Source organism: Thermobia domestica, chromosome 11, assembly GCF_964235325.1.
Source record: "Thermobia domestica chromosome 11, izTheDome1.hap1.1, whole genome shotgun sequence".
Lineage (NCBI taxonomy): Eukaryota > Metazoa > Arthropoda > Insecta > Zygentoma > Lepismatidae > Thermobia > Thermobia domestica.
In genome coordinates this window covers 36,688,505-36,708,032 of record NC_137464.1, presented here as the reverse complement: position 1 = coordinate 36,708,032, position 19,528 = coordinate 36,688,505, and the positions used below count along the sequence as shown (strand labels likewise).

General features: G+C 33.0%; 1 protein-coding gene across 1 annotated transcript in view; it reads left to right on the top strand.

Annotated features, from left to right (window-relative positions):
* The window catches only part of LOC145664052 (uncharacterized), a 97,738-nt gene that overhangs the window by 59,959 nt on the left and 18,251 nt on the right, over positions 1–19,528 (top strand). Inside the window, exons 7-11 of the mRNA XM_081730378.1 lie at positions 138–305; positions 3,144–3,299; positions 8,470–8,637; positions 10,437–10,622; positions 17,503–17,687. Of these exons, the coding sequence (XP_081586504.1) occupies positions 138–305; positions 3,144–3,299; positions 8,470–8,637; positions 10,437–10,622; positions 17,503–17,687 (863 nt within the window). The remainder of the gene's footprint in view (positions 1–137; positions 306–3,143; positions 3,300–8,469; positions 8,638–10,436; positions 10,623–17,502; positions 17,688–19,528) is intronic.

Here is a 19,528-nt window from a genome sequence, read left to right as displayed (position 1 = left end):
CGTAGTTGTGCTAGTTGCATGTGAGTAATTTCCTTTATATAATAAGCATGCTTGTTGCAAAAACTTCTTAACTGCCTCACTTGCTTTTTGTTACGTGATCAAAGTTATTTGCTACTAACTTCCACCTTCTACTCCAGTAACGCCATCTCCAAATCCTTTCATATGCCCTGAGAACGCTACAGCAACGCTTCTCAGTTGGAGATGTAGCAGTAACACAGACTGTCCACCTGGCGAAGTGTGTTGTCATATTAATGGAAGAAATCTTTGTCATAGGGGAGTTCCTAGGCCACCTGAAAGAACTATCGGTATGACTTTCTTTCTTTGTCTCGTTTCCAGCAATTTTCTTCTAATACTCAACTTGTTTTTAAATAATGTTATAGCTATGTCAATAATGTATCTACAATTTGGATTTTATACTCAAAACCTCTATTTTAAAATTTCTGCTTAGAATTGCTAATATATTAACAAATTGTTGCTTCTATTTTATAATCTTTGCCCAAGAAATCATGCAAGTGTTTTGAACTTGTTTGGGCTATATTAATGTGGTGATGGGATAACTCTCAGCTGACAATACTTGCGTCATTTCGCGAAAGAGTTACGCATATTTTCTACATTTTAAATTCCTTCCAGTCTATAACGATACTTGTATTTCATCACTCTTTATTATATCTTTATTTGTATTTGCGGGCAGAAGTACTTTTAAATTATGCACAAGCTGCTCAAGAAAGGAAGAAGAAGATTATGAAGAAAAAATATATAGATAGATGTAATTTCTTTTCTAGTTGTCATAGCAACGAAATATAAATAATTCATAATTCCGGAACCATCTTGTGTAAACTACATACACAATTTTTAAGGTGTATAAATGTTTAATTTGTTACACGATATAATAAAAGGTAATATATTGATACAGTGTACGAAATGGTTTTTGATGAATTAGTAGCCTAGTAATTGCTATATAAATTTATATGAACTGTGGGTCGTTAAAATTTTGGTGGTCCTCGCCACAGGATTGCTGTTATAAGTCTTCTGAGTATTTTCTGCCAAAACATAATCCGATTTTTTAAAAATGATCTCATGAAAGAACTAATCATAATAATCCGCAGTACTTATGTTCGAGTTAATTTCATTTCTTCATTTGATAACAATTTAAAATACTGTTGCAAATATTTACCTGGGTTACGTTCATAACATTAGCAAACATATTTATTTACTGCATATTGTCTTCTCATCACGGATGAATTCTTTATCATTTTAATAGATACAATATTAATAAATCGGAAAATGAGCTTTTGATCAAATCGAGCCTCTCTAGCTTCCAATTTAAAGAGTGAAAGTTGAATAATGGGTTTACCAAGTGAAAGTCAATTTAAGAATTCAGATGTCTACTAAGAAGATTTGAATTTAATGACTCATAAAGAGAATTTTATTTCATAATTAAAGTAATTTTTCTACATTGAGTCAACTACTCAGGAAACACCAAAAGAATTTTTAAAATAAGCCATATAAAGTTTCAATTGAAATGAACTTGAATTAATTAGGCCAAGGAAATAAAGTGTTTTCATTTACACAAATGTAAGCGCACTTGGTTGTACAGTTTGTGTTTCCGATGGCAGCACACACTTCTCCCGGTGATGACACTCAACGGGAACAATTGGATAGACACTTAAATTTGACTCGTGAGCTTCACTTCACATTGTAAAACTTTGGTAGACTTCCGAACAATAGGGATCAAATATTGTAAGCTCAACTGACAGATTTATCGGAGAAATAATGGCGGAAGCACAACCTACTCTTGGGGCATTAAACTCATACATTTCTTGTTATTTCTTTTTGCTTTTACTCTGATACCTGTCGACAGAGGACAATCGTGACGGGGACAAATAACCTTGTTATTGACGTCCCCATTAAACTACAATCATTCATTAATTCATTCAGACGAACCTAATGGTTCTATAAGAATTTCTATACTTATATCTTGCATAATTTTTAAGTAATAAACTCCGATCCATAAAGCAGAATAGGAGGCAAAGTACTGACGACACATCATCTAAGTATAAGCCTTTCTAGGTAGCCCTAAAGTTTCATAAGCTGTAACGCCAGAAAGTTATGTATGAAAGTGAATAAAATACAGGAATTTAGTAATGTATGTGAATAACAAATAAATTTTGGATAATTTCTCGAAATTATGTATTACCATCACAGAGGATTTATCTTTCTTATGTTTTCCTTTTTTCCCTCTTCTTTTATATGTTTTTCTTAAGTTTCAAGGCCTGTAGCTTTTAAACAAATGTCTCAGATCAAATCTACGACAAGAACTTTTAATGGAAGTATGGACTGGACTAATTCTGGAAAGGAGGATTTAAGTGTCTAAAATACCAAGGTGACGAAATTTTCAAACTGAGAAATCTTTAAGTGGTACCACCGAACCTTTTAGTGGAAACTTTTTACTGGTAACGCCCACTTATTTCAGCAAAACACTCTTCGCAAAGGAAGAAATTGCAAAGATCGGAGCTACAGCAAAATTTTAGAAAGTATAATTTAATTACATTAAATATTATCAATTGTCACTAGTGAATGGAGGGAGAAGACCTTTTAGGAACGACCTAAAAGAAACACTGCCAGTTCCTAAGGCGAAATGCTATTTTAAGTTGATGTTTGCACTAAACTCACATTATTACCTTTCAAGCATGGAGATTTTCAGAATATTTAACTAAGACGAGATGAATTAACGTTTTTAACAATTCACGTACCGTAATTTCTGATATTGTGACATGAGTCTTTTTTTTTTATAAATCTAGATAATGTTAATTAACAGTAGTTAATTTCCTGAGTGTGTTTTTAAATACATAATACAAATGACAACAAACAAAATTACTATTTTTTTTGAAAGTGTAACGGTACGTTACAAACTCCAACGCAAAGTTTTGTTTAATGTTTATCCGGAGAAAGTAAAACTTTTTGAAAACCTAAACATCTCGTCAGCCTGAGAATACCTTATTATTTCATATCACTCTTCACAGAAACTTCCGAAATATAATCACGTACGGAAGTATTGTCAGCTTCTTAACTGCTATTAACTAGTTGTGCATGTGCAAACTTGAAAAGCTTAACAATCCTTCTTCCTTAAAATCAATTTTTAGAATACATACTGGCGTGTCCCGAGAACGGTTCTAGATCGTTCTTCACTCGTAGATGTGCAAATAACGACGACTGCTCGCCCGGCTATCTCTGTTGTGAAGTTGATGGAAGAAGCGTTTGTCACGCTGGAGAATTCAGACTTGTTGAAGAACCTGTTGGTAAGGAATTGAGCAAAATACAACGTCAATGTATGGACTTTTAAAATTTCATGCACATAACAGTACCGCATATAAATACTCGAATTTTGTAAAAGTGAAAAAATATTCACGGAGTTTTCTGATAGTTGAAAATTCCCCTTTCTTTCAAATTCTGTAAGTTGAAAATATGTGTAAAACATAACTATTTAAAATCATTTGCTCTGAAATTAGTATCTAATTAATTGAACTATTTGGTTTAAGCATATACGATATTTCAATGACATTGTGACCTTTTAAAATTCTGTCAAGCTACTTTGAAACATTTCACAATTTTAATACTTTTTATTAATTCAATAACGTTTTCACTCCGTAACGATATATATATTTTTAAATATTATTTTCAAGAAGATGGCTTCAAAAAATATTTACCAGTTTTTTCTTTCTTTTTTTAAGTGACGCATATAACATCTTTATCTTATATTTTACTTCTTGGATTCCCCACTCTTCTGTTTATGGTGTAATGAGCGCTTAGTAAGACGAAAGTTTAGTTAACTTATTTATTGAAGTTTTACATTGTCTTTCTATTGCTTCTATGAGTCCCGTCCTAAACCATATGTAAATGAGTCCCATCATAGTGTACACTAGTATCCAAATTCACCTAATAGTTCCTCTACCAAAATAACTTCCCATAGATTCTATAATACATACATTTTATTGTAACTTTAAACAAATCCTTTCTAGAAAACATTTATTTAGCTCAGATTATTCTATCTGGACTTTTCTCTCCAAGAAACACGATATTTCATACAGGTAAGTACACAACTACCATTTTGTTCACAAACTGTTGACAGCTTTTTCCTCTGTGTCTTACATTCGTTTTTCCCAGAGTCAATGGTGTTCTTGTGCTTCTTGCAACACTCTATATTGTTGAATTCTTAAATGTTTCTCTTATATAAAGTATAACATATTATTTAAAGATGTGTATATTTCTTGCTTAATTGTAATTCTTAATTTCTTTATTTATTGTCTCTGTGCTTCTTATTTCTTGGATTAATATGCTCAGTGGTGCTATTCTAATTTTTTAACAACCGTCTCTCTCTCTCTCTCTCTCTTTATCTATATATATATATATATATATATATATATATATATATATATATATATATATATATATATATATATATATATATATATAGAGAGAGAGAGAGAGAGAGAGAGAGAGAGAGAGATAACTCTTCGGAAACAAACCATACAAGGTAGACAGAAGCAAATTTTTCATTAGATACTACAAGTGACAAGTATGGACCTACACAGCATCCTAATAAAGGTGGTGTGACGAAATTAGGTAACACTACGAATATCTTGGAAATGAATTATCCAAGATAGATGGTTGTCAAAAAGTATTGGAATCCTTAATCCAGCAATGGATTGACAATTGTTTTCAATGATATGTATCCGTTTCAAATGTAAATAACCTGAACACTACATTCATGTGATCCCAGTTTACATGAGCTCTTGATATCTGAGCATTTGAGACTAAGAAATAAACGCTTATTCCTTGTTTTCAGAGATCATTAAGTTTAATCCTGTAGCTGTAAGAACGTCTAAAAATAAAGATAGTTAAACTAAAATTTACATGTTCCTGGGTATAATTGGGTAAAATTTACTGTTATGACTAGTATAACAAACGATTCTGCAAACTCGAAATATTTTAACAACCGATTCTAGCGAACTGATACGAACCGGCTGAATAGCACCACTGCCTACATCACCTCAGGATAAAAGAAATTGCATGGAATTTTGAGTTAAGCAACACTGTAAAGTTGTAACCTGGGTTGGGACCTCAGTTCAGGTCCATGTGAGAATGGCTTTATACCTTGTTTTGAGAGATCATATGGTTAACCCTATAGCTGTAAGAATTTCTAAAAACAAAGACATTTAAAATAAAACTTACCGATCCCCCACCCCGCCATTAATCTTCTGGTATGTACAGAGCAAGGCAAGATTCTTTAAATAGATCAATTATTTTTCGCTGTGAAAATTTGTATACAATAAGCTCTCCCTTCCAGCTGCGTGTGTGTGAGAGTGTGAGTTTATGACTTGAAATAACAAACGGTTCTGCGAACTCGAAATATTTTAACAACCGGTTCTTGCGAACCGACGACAATAAAATACACACTTTCAACATTGTAGAAATACAAAACTGTTAGGAGATCCTTTATGTGTAGTGGAAAGTGAAGATACAAGATAAACGAAGCGACACAATTCATGTTACGCCATCAGCTCTTAAACAAGATGGTCACTATTACTGTTGAAAATGCTTATTATGTAACAAAACTAGCAAAAACGATCTCTGTGACTGTCATTTAGCGTCATTTTAAGTAAAATACAATAAAGTATCACCGGCAAAGAAGTCAACTTTACAAATTAGAGTAAGAAAATTTCTTTGATACGAGGTTAAGAATTAAACTATACCATTGATATGTGCTGTGTTAAATTATGCATATACAGAAAATCTTTTAGTTTGATTACACAGACTGCAAAACGTTTCCTACAAAAAATATTCTTTATAATAGCTTGGTTAAGGCACTATCAAGCTTCAAAAATTATTTTACAGGAAAAAGTATTTTTCTGGAGTATATACTTGGTTACATATGAATGCAAAGGCGGGTACATTCAGATGACGAAAAGGAATGTAAAGATAAAAAATTAAAAAGCATATCGTCATATGAGAGCTAGAAGAATGTAACTTCATTTTCGTAGGTTTACAGAAGAGAGGGGAATTTTTTTTTTCAAACAAATGTTTTAATAAGATGATAAACACATTATTACATAGCAGACAAGTCAATGACAAAGTTAACATCAATAACATTCAAATAACACCAAGTGGGACTTTCAAAATTATGTTAATAATCCAAGCAAACAAAAATTCCATTTTTGGGTTTACGTTCCTTTGATTCTCATACGACAATATGAGAGTCTAAAAATAACAATACCGTCATATTTGATCTTTCAAAATATTTAGAGAAAGATCTATACAAAACTAACATATTTACTCCTTGGTTCATGTAACAGATTCCACCATTCTGTCAGTATAGTATATTTCAAAAAGATGTGTAGTAGGTATTGAAAAAAGATATGCTTGGGAAATACATGGCAAATAAATCTTTAAACGTTCTATTTTTAAGATGAATACAACATTTGTTGGTATTGTTGGGTGGAATTGCTACAATATTATCAAGCTGGACTCGGGCTTTGTCCGTTTGTATTAATAAGTCTACCCCAAGTCCACTCGGGCTTAGGACTGGAGGGAGGTGTTAAAGATGTAAAATTCTTGTACAGACTCAAGTTACAGTTTGAAACAGATTAAAAGGTATACCGACGAGTCATGAACCATAAGCGCAATTTAAATAAGACGATGAGTACTATAGAAAGGTATAAGCAAAAATTTCAATAAAAAGTCTTACATTTGTCAGTAATCGCTTATTATTACGAGTTTTCATAAACACAAGTTATACAAGTGATTTATGTTCTTTTACTCAACATTGGAAACTACTAGGAGATTCATGTGCCACCTTTCTTCATCATCAACCATTTTCATAAATTTTTACATTGAATTTATTATATTACATTTTTTTTATTATTATTATTAGTGATAAAGGTTACTGAGACCTACGCTTACACTCGAAGAAAAAGAAACTTCAATTAAGGTTATGAAAGAAAGAATTACTAAAACCTGGCCAACAGTACATTTTGATGCATGAAAGAAGAGGAAAAGGAGGAAATGATAGAAACATATTATATTATTAGTTGTTCACTTTTAATGATATTATATCTACATCTATATCTAGATATATGTTAATGTCGGAAACTAGCAAACTGAGAAGGTCGGCGCATTTTGATATCATGGAAGAGGACAGAACTGCCATAAAATAGAGAAAATCTTAATTATTAATTAATATTTTGAATACATTATTTATCGTAACAGTAGAGCATAACCTTGTTACTTTCTACAATGTATTAAACTCAAATCCATTCCTAGTTAAAAGGATGGGCAGAGGGTGCAGCCAACTTTGAAACCCCAGGACGATTGACCGTGTTAGTTTTTTATGGGCGAAAAATTTGAGCGATTTCAGATGGGGAAAACACATATTTGTCGCCCATAAAACAAAATTAACAGTTAGTCGTCCTAGGGTTTCGAAATTTGGATTCTGTGTAACAAAATACATTAAATCCATACCCTGGGAGGATTCGCTGCACAAAACTTTTTTTTAAACTGTTTTATGTGTATCCTCCCTATCCAAAAATCGCTCAAGTTTTTCGCTCATAAAAAGGAATTGACACGGACAATTGTCCTGGGATTTTGAAATTTGGATCTGTGTAACAAAATACTTTGAATCCATACGTTGGGGTCCTCTGCACAGAACTTTTGTTTTGTATAGCTATGTTATGTATATCGCTCCTATCCAAAAATCGCTCAAATTTTTCGCCCAGAACAAAAAACTGATAGATCAATCTTCTGGGGTTTCGAAATTTGGACTCTGTGTAAAATACATCGAATCCATATCCTGGGGGAATTCGCTGCTCAGAACTTTTTTTTTTTGTATAACTGTGTTATGTGTATCCTCCCTATCCAAAAATCGCTCAAGTTTTTCGCCCATAAAAAGGAATTGACACGGCCAATTGTCCTGGGATTTTGAAATTTGGATTCTGTGTAACAAAATACATCAAATCCATACTCTGGGGTCCTCTGCACAGAAATTTTGTTTTGTATAGCTGTGTTATGTATATCGCTTCCATCCAAAAATCGCTCAAATTTTTCGCCCAGAACAAAAAACTGAAAGATCAATCTTCTTGGGGTTTCGAAATTTGGATTTTATGTAAAATACATCGAATCCATACCCTGGGGTCCAATACACAGAACTTGTGTGTGTGTGTGTGTGTGTGTGTGTGTGTGGCTGTGTAATTTATGATAGGTAATTTAATACGTAAGCCCATAGATTTAGATCGTTGTCCTTATAGACCCATTCAATGCACTTCGAACCAGGGCATTCCGGGCACCGCCCGGAGATATGGCAATCCTTACTGGAAGTTTCTAGCAGACCTCGAGAATCCAGGAAGTGATGGACACGGGTCCACCTGTTTCGTTTGAAGTAATCTAATCTCTTCTTTTTCCTGATTATTTCTACAGAAACTAGAGACGAATTGATATGTCCTGAGAACGCAACAAGCTCTTTCTGGAGTCGTCGATGTTCTTCCAATGATGACTGCACTGGTGGACAGCTCTGTTGTGAAGCCAACCGAAGATTCGTATGCCATAATGGTGTTCCTCCACCAACGCCGAAGCCAACACATAGGCGTAAGAACATTTATATACTTGCATACCTTTACAAAATAGTTGCGTACCGTAAAATGAGTATACTAAAACCAAATCTGGCATGGAGTACTGTTTTTTGTATGTTTATGGTCATAAAACTCAAGAAAACACTTAAAATTCCGTTTCTGTGTGTTTAGTTGTAGCTTTTGTTTCAGGTAGAGAAGCAACAGCGGCTTTTACAATTTGAGCCTGCTATCTCATAACGTGCTGCACTACGATATAACTTGTCACTGGTAAAAATCGACAAGGTATTTTTCATACTGTTCTCCTCCGACGAGTCCATTCCTTTTAATTTTACTTTTATTCTCCGTGAACAAGGCTCCACGGGAGACCCGAAAACTTGAAAATACAGATTAGTCTTCATACTTCCAAAACTGAATAGATTGTTGCAGCTTCTTTCTTTTTCACCAGTCAACAAAGAACATCCGTTAACCTTGCTCTTGGGATAAGTTGAAATCGAATATAATGATACTTAGTGCTTCCAAAGATAACAGAAACTAAGAAAATTATTTTGGTTTATCTCTCTTGTGATGCTACAGTCCTCTCTTAATTGCTTGATGAATTGGAAATACTAATGGCAACGCTGAATCTGCGCAATATATGTTGTTGTTAGGCTAGATTAGATTTTTAGTTTAACGTCCCTTTCAGCAGAGAGACTATATGAGACGTGGACCTATTGATTAACGTGGAATCCGTTGTATGTAATCACCCCGAAGCGTAATGGTCACAGAATGGACTGTGAGAACTCCATTAAAGAAACTTTCTACACGGTGCAAAATAACCTCTGCTGGTGCAAACCATATTCATTTTATAGTAGTGTTTAATTAAAATTTGCTTATTTCAATTTAACTTCTGTGGCCGTCAATATATCAAGATTTTTTTTTAAATTTTGTAATTTTTATTTTGTTATATTGTTAATATGGGGTTATTCAAAAAGCATGAAAGTTTTGTTACATCAAATTATGAACTTTATTTTTTCAAAACACACTAACAAAATTCATAAACATGTTCATCACACATTCCGATTTCAGGTATGGTTAATGACGTCGGGCATATAAGCTCCTCTACTGCGCTGACATGCAATAACTCTGTTCGTGAAATTCGCTATGACTGCCTGACAAGTTTCCACTTGGATTTCGCCGATGAATCCTCGAATTTCCTCTTTTAATTCACGAATGGAACGGGGTTTATTGACAGACACCAATGATTTAAGAGTACTGCAAAGAAAAAAGTCACAAGGAGTTAAGTCGCATGATCTCGGGGGTCATTCTGGTCAGCATTACACGAAATGAGGCGATCCGTTCTGATAAAAAGTTTTCACAATTAGTACACGTTGCGCTATAGTAAACTGCTCAATGGCTAGACACAGACTGAAGAAATGGCAGAAATTCAGACTAAGGCGACAATGGGAATGTTTGTGGGTAGAGCAACAATACAAAACAGTGCCGGCAACCGAGAAACAAAGATTTGCCAGACGATCCAAAACCAGTACACTTTTTGAATAACTCTTTATTTACTGTAAAAATATCAAAACACCCAATTAAGATACATAAAGATATCTATCACATTCATTAAAAAGAAGTAAAAATAAATAAACGAATTTAGAAAAAAAATCATAATATAATTGTCTAGCTCCCAAGAATTGAAGAAACTGTACTGGTAGAGATTTGTTTCCATTCTACACTGACTCTTAAAGTTTTGCAAATATAAATTATCTACACTTGTTCAAGTTAAAAAAAAAAAAAATTGTATTAATAATGTCCAGTTTCTCGTTCTTTCAGCAATATTAGGAATAATACCCCGAGAATGCCCCAAAAATCCTTTTATGGAATGGCGCCCTGTGAAAAACTGCACAACCGACGATGAGTGTTGGCCACGGCTTTGTTGCCCAGATGCTGACAACGTTAAGTACTGTCGCACTGCATCACCTGAATGGGACAAACTTCCCTATGGAGAAAATCTTACACGTAAGTAATTATGTACATGAACGCTACAAAGAGTATTGTATTTGCACAGTCGATATGATATTATACCTAAAAACAACCTATGCTGTTAAAAGAAAGCGTCTCTGGCGGGTTGGGTGGGGACTTCTCTTTTATTCCTGGAAAAAGTTTACAATTTTCAGTTTTTTTTAAATGTAAAAATAGAAAACTTGAAAAATCTCACTGAAATATTAAGGTAGTTAACCAGTGATAACCTATCTATAATGCACTCCGGAACAGGGTAAAGTAAGAACCATGCCCAGGCGACAGTTCGCTGAATGGGGTTAATACATTTTTTGCATCTATGTACTTTTCTTCGTGCTTCTGTCTAGTATAGCTAGGGCTATACTGTTATACAAACATTTAACAGTAAGTTTATGTACGAAATTCTGAATTTTTCTAAAAAAAAAATCAGCCTGTAACTAACGGCCTTATCTTGTAGAATGGGCTTGGTGACCAAACATTATTATTATTAATTTTATTATTATTATTATTATTATTATTATTATTATTATTATTATTATTATTATTATTATTATTATTATTTTCAAGTTTAAAATCGTCTCGATTCATGTGTATTATGATGGCCAACATGCGGTTAAAAATTGAATCTCACATTTTTGCGGACTGGCATTTGACCAAAACTAATTTAGGCAATACCGTATGCCCTTTTTAATGGGTTTTCTACTGGTATCCCGTGTGCAATTTAATGGTAGAGTATTGTGGGTGGTATCATTTTGTTCCTTATAAGGTAGGGAATAAGAAAAGTGACGGTGGACATGTCAGACCCGTGACTGGGAGGGGTGAGGGGGTGGGGGAAGATGATGAGTAATCGTTCGCTTAACCCCTTATAACTTCGCTCCTAATCATTCGATTTTAATTTTCTTTCTTTAAAAAGAAAGGTCTAAGTACGTTCTATACATTATGTTATTAACATCTTTTACGTAAATGTAGCAGTTCTGGCAAGAAAGAATTTTTCATAAGAAAAAATATTTCATTTGACAAAATAATCATTTTTGTAGTATTTATTTATGCCAAATAGCTAAATTTATAAAAGGAGCATGAAATACGAATAAATTTTTATTTTCAAAATCAAAATCGTCAGCCTATAAAACGTAAGGAAAAGAACAGTATACAAAATCTAATATTTCACTCAAGAGAAGCAATTAATATATTTTAATTACCATTACACCTATTTCTACAATTTATTATTATATTATGTGATCCATATTAATATTAATTCTGTAGATGTTCATAAGTATTTTAGAAATATGTTTTAATTATCATGGAATAAGTACTCCAGTCATATGTTTTCTTATTATATTCATTTACTGAAAAATAAAGGACACTCTTCTTCTGGTGTGAATCCACACGTTAGTGATCGGGACACTTCCAGAATCCGAAGTTGTCCTTCTTACTTCAATCTTCATAACATTAATTATTCTTAATATTTTAATATACGCTACCCTACACTATGACACCACATTCAGAACGCACTAAGAAAAAACAAGAAATGGTTAAAACGGAAACAAAGGAAACACAAACATTTCCTGATTTCCGTTCCTTCACGTCACAGGGATTTTACGCTGTTCAACCGATCGGTAGCAGGTCGAAAGACGAACGGACTGGTTCATAAAAGAAAAGAATACAAGTCACATAACAAAGGGATTCCCTTAATCGAATTATGACAGTGTTCAGTGCCTTCTTGTGTCACGAGAGATTATTTCCTTCGCGTTATCCTAGTAACAGATTCCCTATCTGCGTAGTCCGCTTCGAGGTACCCATCTCATAACCCTGATTCAAGTTCATCGCTGAGAGAAGTTCTTTAGGTCCACAAGGAATATCACACATTATTGTCTCTTATTGCCCTTTCCCATTAACGTTCCAACTCCAGTCAGTCACTGTAGGTAGGTCAGGATTCGCAATATGTGCTTTACGCGATATTAGGGCTTGAAAATGTGCTCTTTTTACGGCCGGACGCGGAATATCTTGTGTTGGAGGCACGCGTGATCAATAGACTTGCTTTTTAGTGAAAAAACACCACTATTTTTTCAGGGACGTTATCTTTGGGATTTTTAAGTGTACAGAGTGCATAAATGCTTCCAGAACTCGGAACATGTTTTCATTAAAAGTATCTTTTCCCAGGGATGACAAAACGTTAAATACTGTCTCATCAGCGTCCATAAATGTATTAAAGAAACTTATTTTCGTTTTATCATAAAATGATCTGGTGATATCAGTCCCTGAGGGAGAATGCGATCTCGTTTGCGACCGAACGCTTGATATATCATACGACTATTATAGTAGTACTGGCTCAAGTGTCATAAAGAATTTATATAAAATTAGTAAGAAAAAGTTATATAAACTAGTGAGAGAAACTAGAATTAAGGTTAATGATAATACCATCAACAACTCTGGCAATAAGTCTAAAGCAATGTGGAATATCGTAAAAAAAAGAAAGTTATCCTATATGCAGTAACATAAAAATCTCTGACAACCAGTTGAATGCCTCTGAATTTAATAACTTTTTTGTTAACAAAATTGAAGAGATACTGAGGGAAGTTTCATCATATCCTCATAATAATGATTCAGGTTTTTATTTAAATAAATTGTCTAAACCAACCACTACGTTTAATTTTCATCCAGTTGAAGTAAAAGATATTGAGAAAGCGATTATTAAAATGAGTAGCAGTAGATGTGAGGATATTTATAATCTGAGTCCTATTATGTTAAAATATGGAGTACATTTCATAAAGGAACCTTTAACTCACATTATAAACTCTTGTATATTAGACTGTTATTTTCCTGAATGCTTTAAATTAGTGAAAGTAGTACCTATAATGAAAAAAGGAAATAAGTCTTCTCTTGATAACTATAGACCAATTTCACTGGTTCCAGTTATATTTAAAGTTTTTGAGATGGTTTTGAATGAGCAGATTGTTGACTATTTTGAACATAATAATTTATTTAGTAATTCTCAATTTGGCTATAGATCCGGACTAGGAACTGTTAAGGCTGCTGTCTCGTTTTTGGTAAATTGTATTTCTGGGTTGGACAGTAAAAACTTTGTTCATGTAAAACTATATGATCTATCGAAAGCATTTGATACGGTGTCTCATGATATTTTGTTGCAAAAACTAGAATTCTATGGTTTTGATAACGCAGCTCTGTCACTTCTTCATTCGTATTTAAATGGACGATATCAGAGAGTTGTTTATGAAGGGGAAGAGTCTAATCTGCTGCCTGTCAGATACGGAGTACCTCAGGGATCTATTCTTGGTCCGATTCTTTTTATTATTTATATCAATGACCTCCCATACAACGTCGCTTCACCCTTCGTTAATAGTTATTTATTTGCTGATGATCTCAATATTTGTGTTAACTCACGACAGAAAGACTCAGTTCAGTCTATATTAAACATCACCTCAGATATTATTAAAGACTGGTGTACTTCCAACTTGCTTTGTATTAACTCTGATAAGATCAAAGACTTGTGCTTACCTACAATAACAAAAATTCGAATGCAGAACTTAAAAAATATTCCGCTCCTTTTTTGGGGTTTTTAATTGATAATCATTTGAACTGGGACGACCATATCCTTAAGGTAGAATCTAGAGCTAGTAAAGGAGTTTATCTAATTCGTAGATTGAGATTGTGCGTAAGTTTAAAGGTACTTAAAACTGTTTATTATGCGCAAATTCACAGTCATTTAAGTTATGGAACGATACTTTGGGGTCATCAGTCCTCCATTAAAAGTCTATTGAAAATACAAAATATATGTGTAAGATTAATGCTCGGTCTCCCTAATCGTGCACATTGTAGGTCAAGTTTCGTTAAATTAGGAATTGTGACAGTGCCTGCAATTTTCATATACCAATGTTTGCTTTACATTAAGGAAAACAATCATATTTACAATGAGTTAGGGTACTCTCATACTTATCAAACTAGAAACAGGAACTGTTTAGGATTATTTAGATGTGAATATACTAAGACACAAAAGACCTTTTACTATATGTCAGTTAAATTTTATAATTTTCTACCTATATTTCTAAGAGAACTTCCATTTCTGGCTTTTAAAAAAGAAGTACAGAAATTACTTATTAATAATTGTATATATAGTGTTGAAGAATTTTTTGAACTCAAAATTGATAGTTGAAATATTCGCGTCTGTTATGTAGTGATCTTTGTTTATATTATGGTATATTATGGTATGTTATATATGTAACTCTAAAATTTTCAACTTCTATTTCTGACGATTGTAATATATCTGATGTTCTCAGATGTTTCTGCAATAAAATTTATTATTATTATTAACAGAAATCTTACGTGATTTAGCTCCTGAGACAACAAACCAGATATCCTGTGGAAGTTGAGGGTAGAAATTCATCGCTAGTACTAGGATATCAGTATAAGGGGAACTTATCTTTAGAGTTGTGCTCCATTTAAACTTACGAAGAGTGCATGAAATATATTTTTTGTATCAGCCTCTGTGGTAGAACGGTTGTAGAACGTACTTAGACCTTTCTTTTTAAAGAAAGAAAATTAAAATCGAATGATTAGGATCGAAGTTATAAGGGGTTAAGGGAACGATGACTCATCATCTTCCCCCACCCTCTCCCCCTCCTAGTCGCGGGTCTGACATGTCCACCATCACTTTTCTCATTTCCTACCTTATAAGGAACAAAATGATACCATCCACAATACTCTACCATTAAATTGCACACGGAATGAAAAAGTGACCACTAGAAAACTGACTATTTCTTAACATCACAATGATTTATTGATTGTGGTCCAGATCTAAAGTTAGCAATGAATTAATTATTAAAACGTATCTGCTGGCCACCAAGTTAGGGATACATCACCATGTTGTCACTTTGCAATATTTTTACCTCCCTTCATTCCCTTCTTCCTCCCTCTCTCTCGCACACAATACTCGTATCTATCCATACTCCCTCTTTTTTTCGTTAGAAGATTTTTAGTAGTCATCTAAGCGGGATACGCACGAAGCAACAAGGTAAAATGTACTTCTCCAGTAGTTCAGCACGGAAATCCATGAAAATTTGGTACATTGCGGGTGGATATTAATGCAAACTAAATATTTAAATGTTGACACTTAGGTCGCGTTGAACGCAGAAGTATTATACGCCTAATATTTTATTTTATTTTTGTGCATGTGTGTATGGTTATTTGTGGTAACGTTGATCTGAGTTCTACATTTTGTTATGTATCAAACATTACACATCGAGAAACACCAGACCATGGGAATCACTCTGCGATATTGGAAAGTCCTTAAAGACTATAAAATTGTGACATAATGTGGAGAGATTTTTTTTTTATCATGCTGAGAAAATCTTATGACGTCACAGTACGACGAAGATGTATATGAGGTAAATTATATATAAGGCAATGATCAAACCTCTCTAATTCATAGCACTTTTTAAGTTCCAATTCACAAAGTCCTACAAATTATAGTGGTATTACCTTTTGTCTTACGCATATTAAAAAGGAAAAGGAAATACTGAATGGACTCTTCACTATAAAAGACGAGGAAAGAAATTTTTTTTCTCGCTTTCATTGTTATTCAAATCATTAGTTAGTTCTCAAATGCCTTCATTTATTGATACAATGGACAGAAGAAATGTACTTGTTTATACCACTCTACATCTTTAATAAGTTCAAATATTTATACGTACAGATCATTTATTAAAAAGAATCACTAGTGATGACTACTTGAGCTTTTGAATTTTTATATTTAGATTAAGCCTAGTCACCAAATTTTGTAGAGATTACTGGCCAAAGACAAAAGCAGATCATTAAAACTCATGGTTATAATCTTTTGATGCATTTCATAGGCGGAGCTGAGGGGGCAGTGGGGGGCATACCTTTGGTCGGTCTTGGAGGTCTTGGTAGATGGCCATCTTATAGATGGCACTTTTATGTTTTGTCAAAAAGTTGGGGGGCAATGCCCCCCGTAACTCCGCCCATGATGTATTTGCCTGGTGTTTAGTATTTAGAAGCAATTATTTACACAATCTTCTAAGATAAGAAGTATTTTTAAAAGGCTAATATGATATTTTAAGGTTAAAGTTTTAGTGTAATAATGATAGGATATAATAATAATAATAATAATAATAATAATAATAATAATAATAATAATAATAATAATAATAATAATAATAATAATAATAATAATAATAATAATAATAATAATAAAAAGAAGCACTTACATTGAAGATTTCAGCTGGAGATGTTAAGTCTTAAATGATGTTGTTTTAACACTTAAAGAATGACTATTTCTGTTTTTTTTATAATGTTGAGGTGATGGTTAACAAACGGCTTAATTAAGTTTTTTCTCTCTCTCTCTCTCTTTTTTTTTTTTTTTTTTTTTTTTTTTTTTTTTTTTACATGAAAATTTTCAATTTGTTTGAATGCTTTTGTATATGTTTGATAGAATAGTACGTTTGAGTTCTACCAACAATTTGAACTTAAATTGTGAAAATAAATCTTGACTTAATCTATTGAGCGTGGACATTTAATTATTTGCATTAATGTAAAATTTTGAAAATAATTTCACTAATTACAATATTTAAAGTAATTTTTGAATAATGTTGAATATATATAATCAATAAAAGAAGAATGTTAATCCAGTCCATTCACCAATGGGTAATAATAGCAAATGCTGAAAATTGACATCAGCATACAACACTCTCTTGACTTGATACATAATCAGTACGGGTCGTGTAAGAGTAAAATTGACACATGTTTGCATTTAAAATATTTTAACTTCGAAAATATATTAACAATATGACTTTTTAAAAACAATTCTGGAACAAATATTTTACAACTTTTTAACAATTATTTCTAGCTTTGATGAACATGCTTGAATACGTCCAGTGTAGTCCTGCACCACCATCGTTTCTAGACTTCTTTGTAAAGCCATGTGAAACATTAATGGACTGTTTTCCTCGGCTATGCTGTCAAGAGAAAGGGCAAAAAGTTTGCAGGCCGCCAATCAGATCTATTGTAGGCCTTGTCGCTGAAGTTGCAGCTGTAAGTATACATATATTATACAGAGCCATTCTACCATCTGTAATTAATTAGGCAGTTTTTATCTGTAGAGAAAGTAGCTCCAAATATTCAATCCTCCTAAAGGTGAGAACATGTTTACTAAACATTTAAGGTAAGAAATGGGTAAGGAAAACAGAACATGGATTGTGTGTGAACTGTAATGGTTTCCTATGCTCCTTCTTATTCATTCATTTAAAAACCTAAATGCTTAGTGTAATGAATAAAAGTAATAATACAATCATTGCCTATATTGAAATGCTTTTCGTGCTTCGATTCGCACTAGAGTCGAGACTTGACTGCATGTGGGAGAAAGTGTTGCCACATTCCTAGCTCTGGAGTCAGTGATTTGTCTACACCCCCTAAAATTTTCGGACACCCCCGGAAATAAATTCCTTACAGCCCCAACTAGAGGGGTGCAATATTTAAAAGATTCATTCTTCTTCTGTCTAAAGCTCTCCAGGACTTTGTAGAAAATATTGTAAATAACCATATCTTTAGTCAGAACGGGAATTCCCGTTTGCCTAATCTTTGGAGACAGGGAATTCTATGCGAAGAGGAAATTTTTAGGGAAATGCAGCACCGAGAAGCTTAACTCCTATACCGTGTTTGTATGCAGATCGGAACTCATGTATAAAATGGTTACAGCAACGAGGGCGGGAACTAAATCCAAACGGTCAAAATGCAAGGAAAATTTTGCCGAGAACAAAATCACAGGAGTATATATTGGATGTACCAGTGCACATCCTATATGATTATTTTCCCTTCAAATGTCATACTGTATATTCTAAAATGTTTTCTGTACTTTTCAACTGAAATAACTTTTTCTTTCTTTTAAAATGCTGAAAAAAAAAAAACAACGTAAAAATGTTATATTGAAAGGGCAGATTAGCTTTAATTACTTTCACACATACCTATTTAAAAAGTTCTGGGTATTTCTATTTATTATACCTTTAACACATTTGAAATACGTTTATCATATTACAGTAAGACCACTCATTTTACTTACGAAAAATAACTGTGATGCTATTTGATTTTAGAAAAAGTCATTCTTGTGTGGTAGCATATAGCAGTCTTTATTTTGAGTAATGTATAAATATTTATTTTAATTCTGAAATACTGATCAAGATCTTTATTTAGCAAAGATCAAAAGTGAAATATATACTTACTATAACAGTCTTATGTCTTTTATTAGGTTTTCAGCATTTAAAAAAATGTTATTTCCGTAAAGTGAAGAATTTCAGATAACATTTTAGATGCATAACAATTGAAGGAAAAAAATAATAATTTATTATTAATCTGTGCCTATGATTTTGTCGCTTGACTTCAGTTCGTTTTGTCTGAATTTTCCTTGGGTTTGTCCTCTTGAATTTTATCCTACATTCGTAATAATCTGTTTAATAATTCTAACAGAGGCTGTAAGAAGAATAACTATTTCTCCAAGTTTCATCATATATTTTAGATGTTATCCTTCTTGTTCTTCTCAGAAAAATGCCGAAGATACAGTTCTTTATTAGCAGTGCTATTCACATCTACTTTGGTAAAGATGAATGTGATTTTTTTTTAAATACCTGCGGGCAAATGGAAAATTGATCGACCCAGTTGCAAGAAAGCCGTTTGACATTATAACTGAAACGAACATAAAATAAAGTTAATTCGGTATAATATCAAATTATTTCACATCAAGCTTTTGTTCACTTTTTCAGTAGTTCATCTCTAGCATGCTAAGAGTCGCAGTGCATAAAAGGTGCCACAGTTCACATCCTGAAGACATGTTTGGCCATATATTAAGTAAACAATGCAAAAGGATGCATAAGACGACTCTT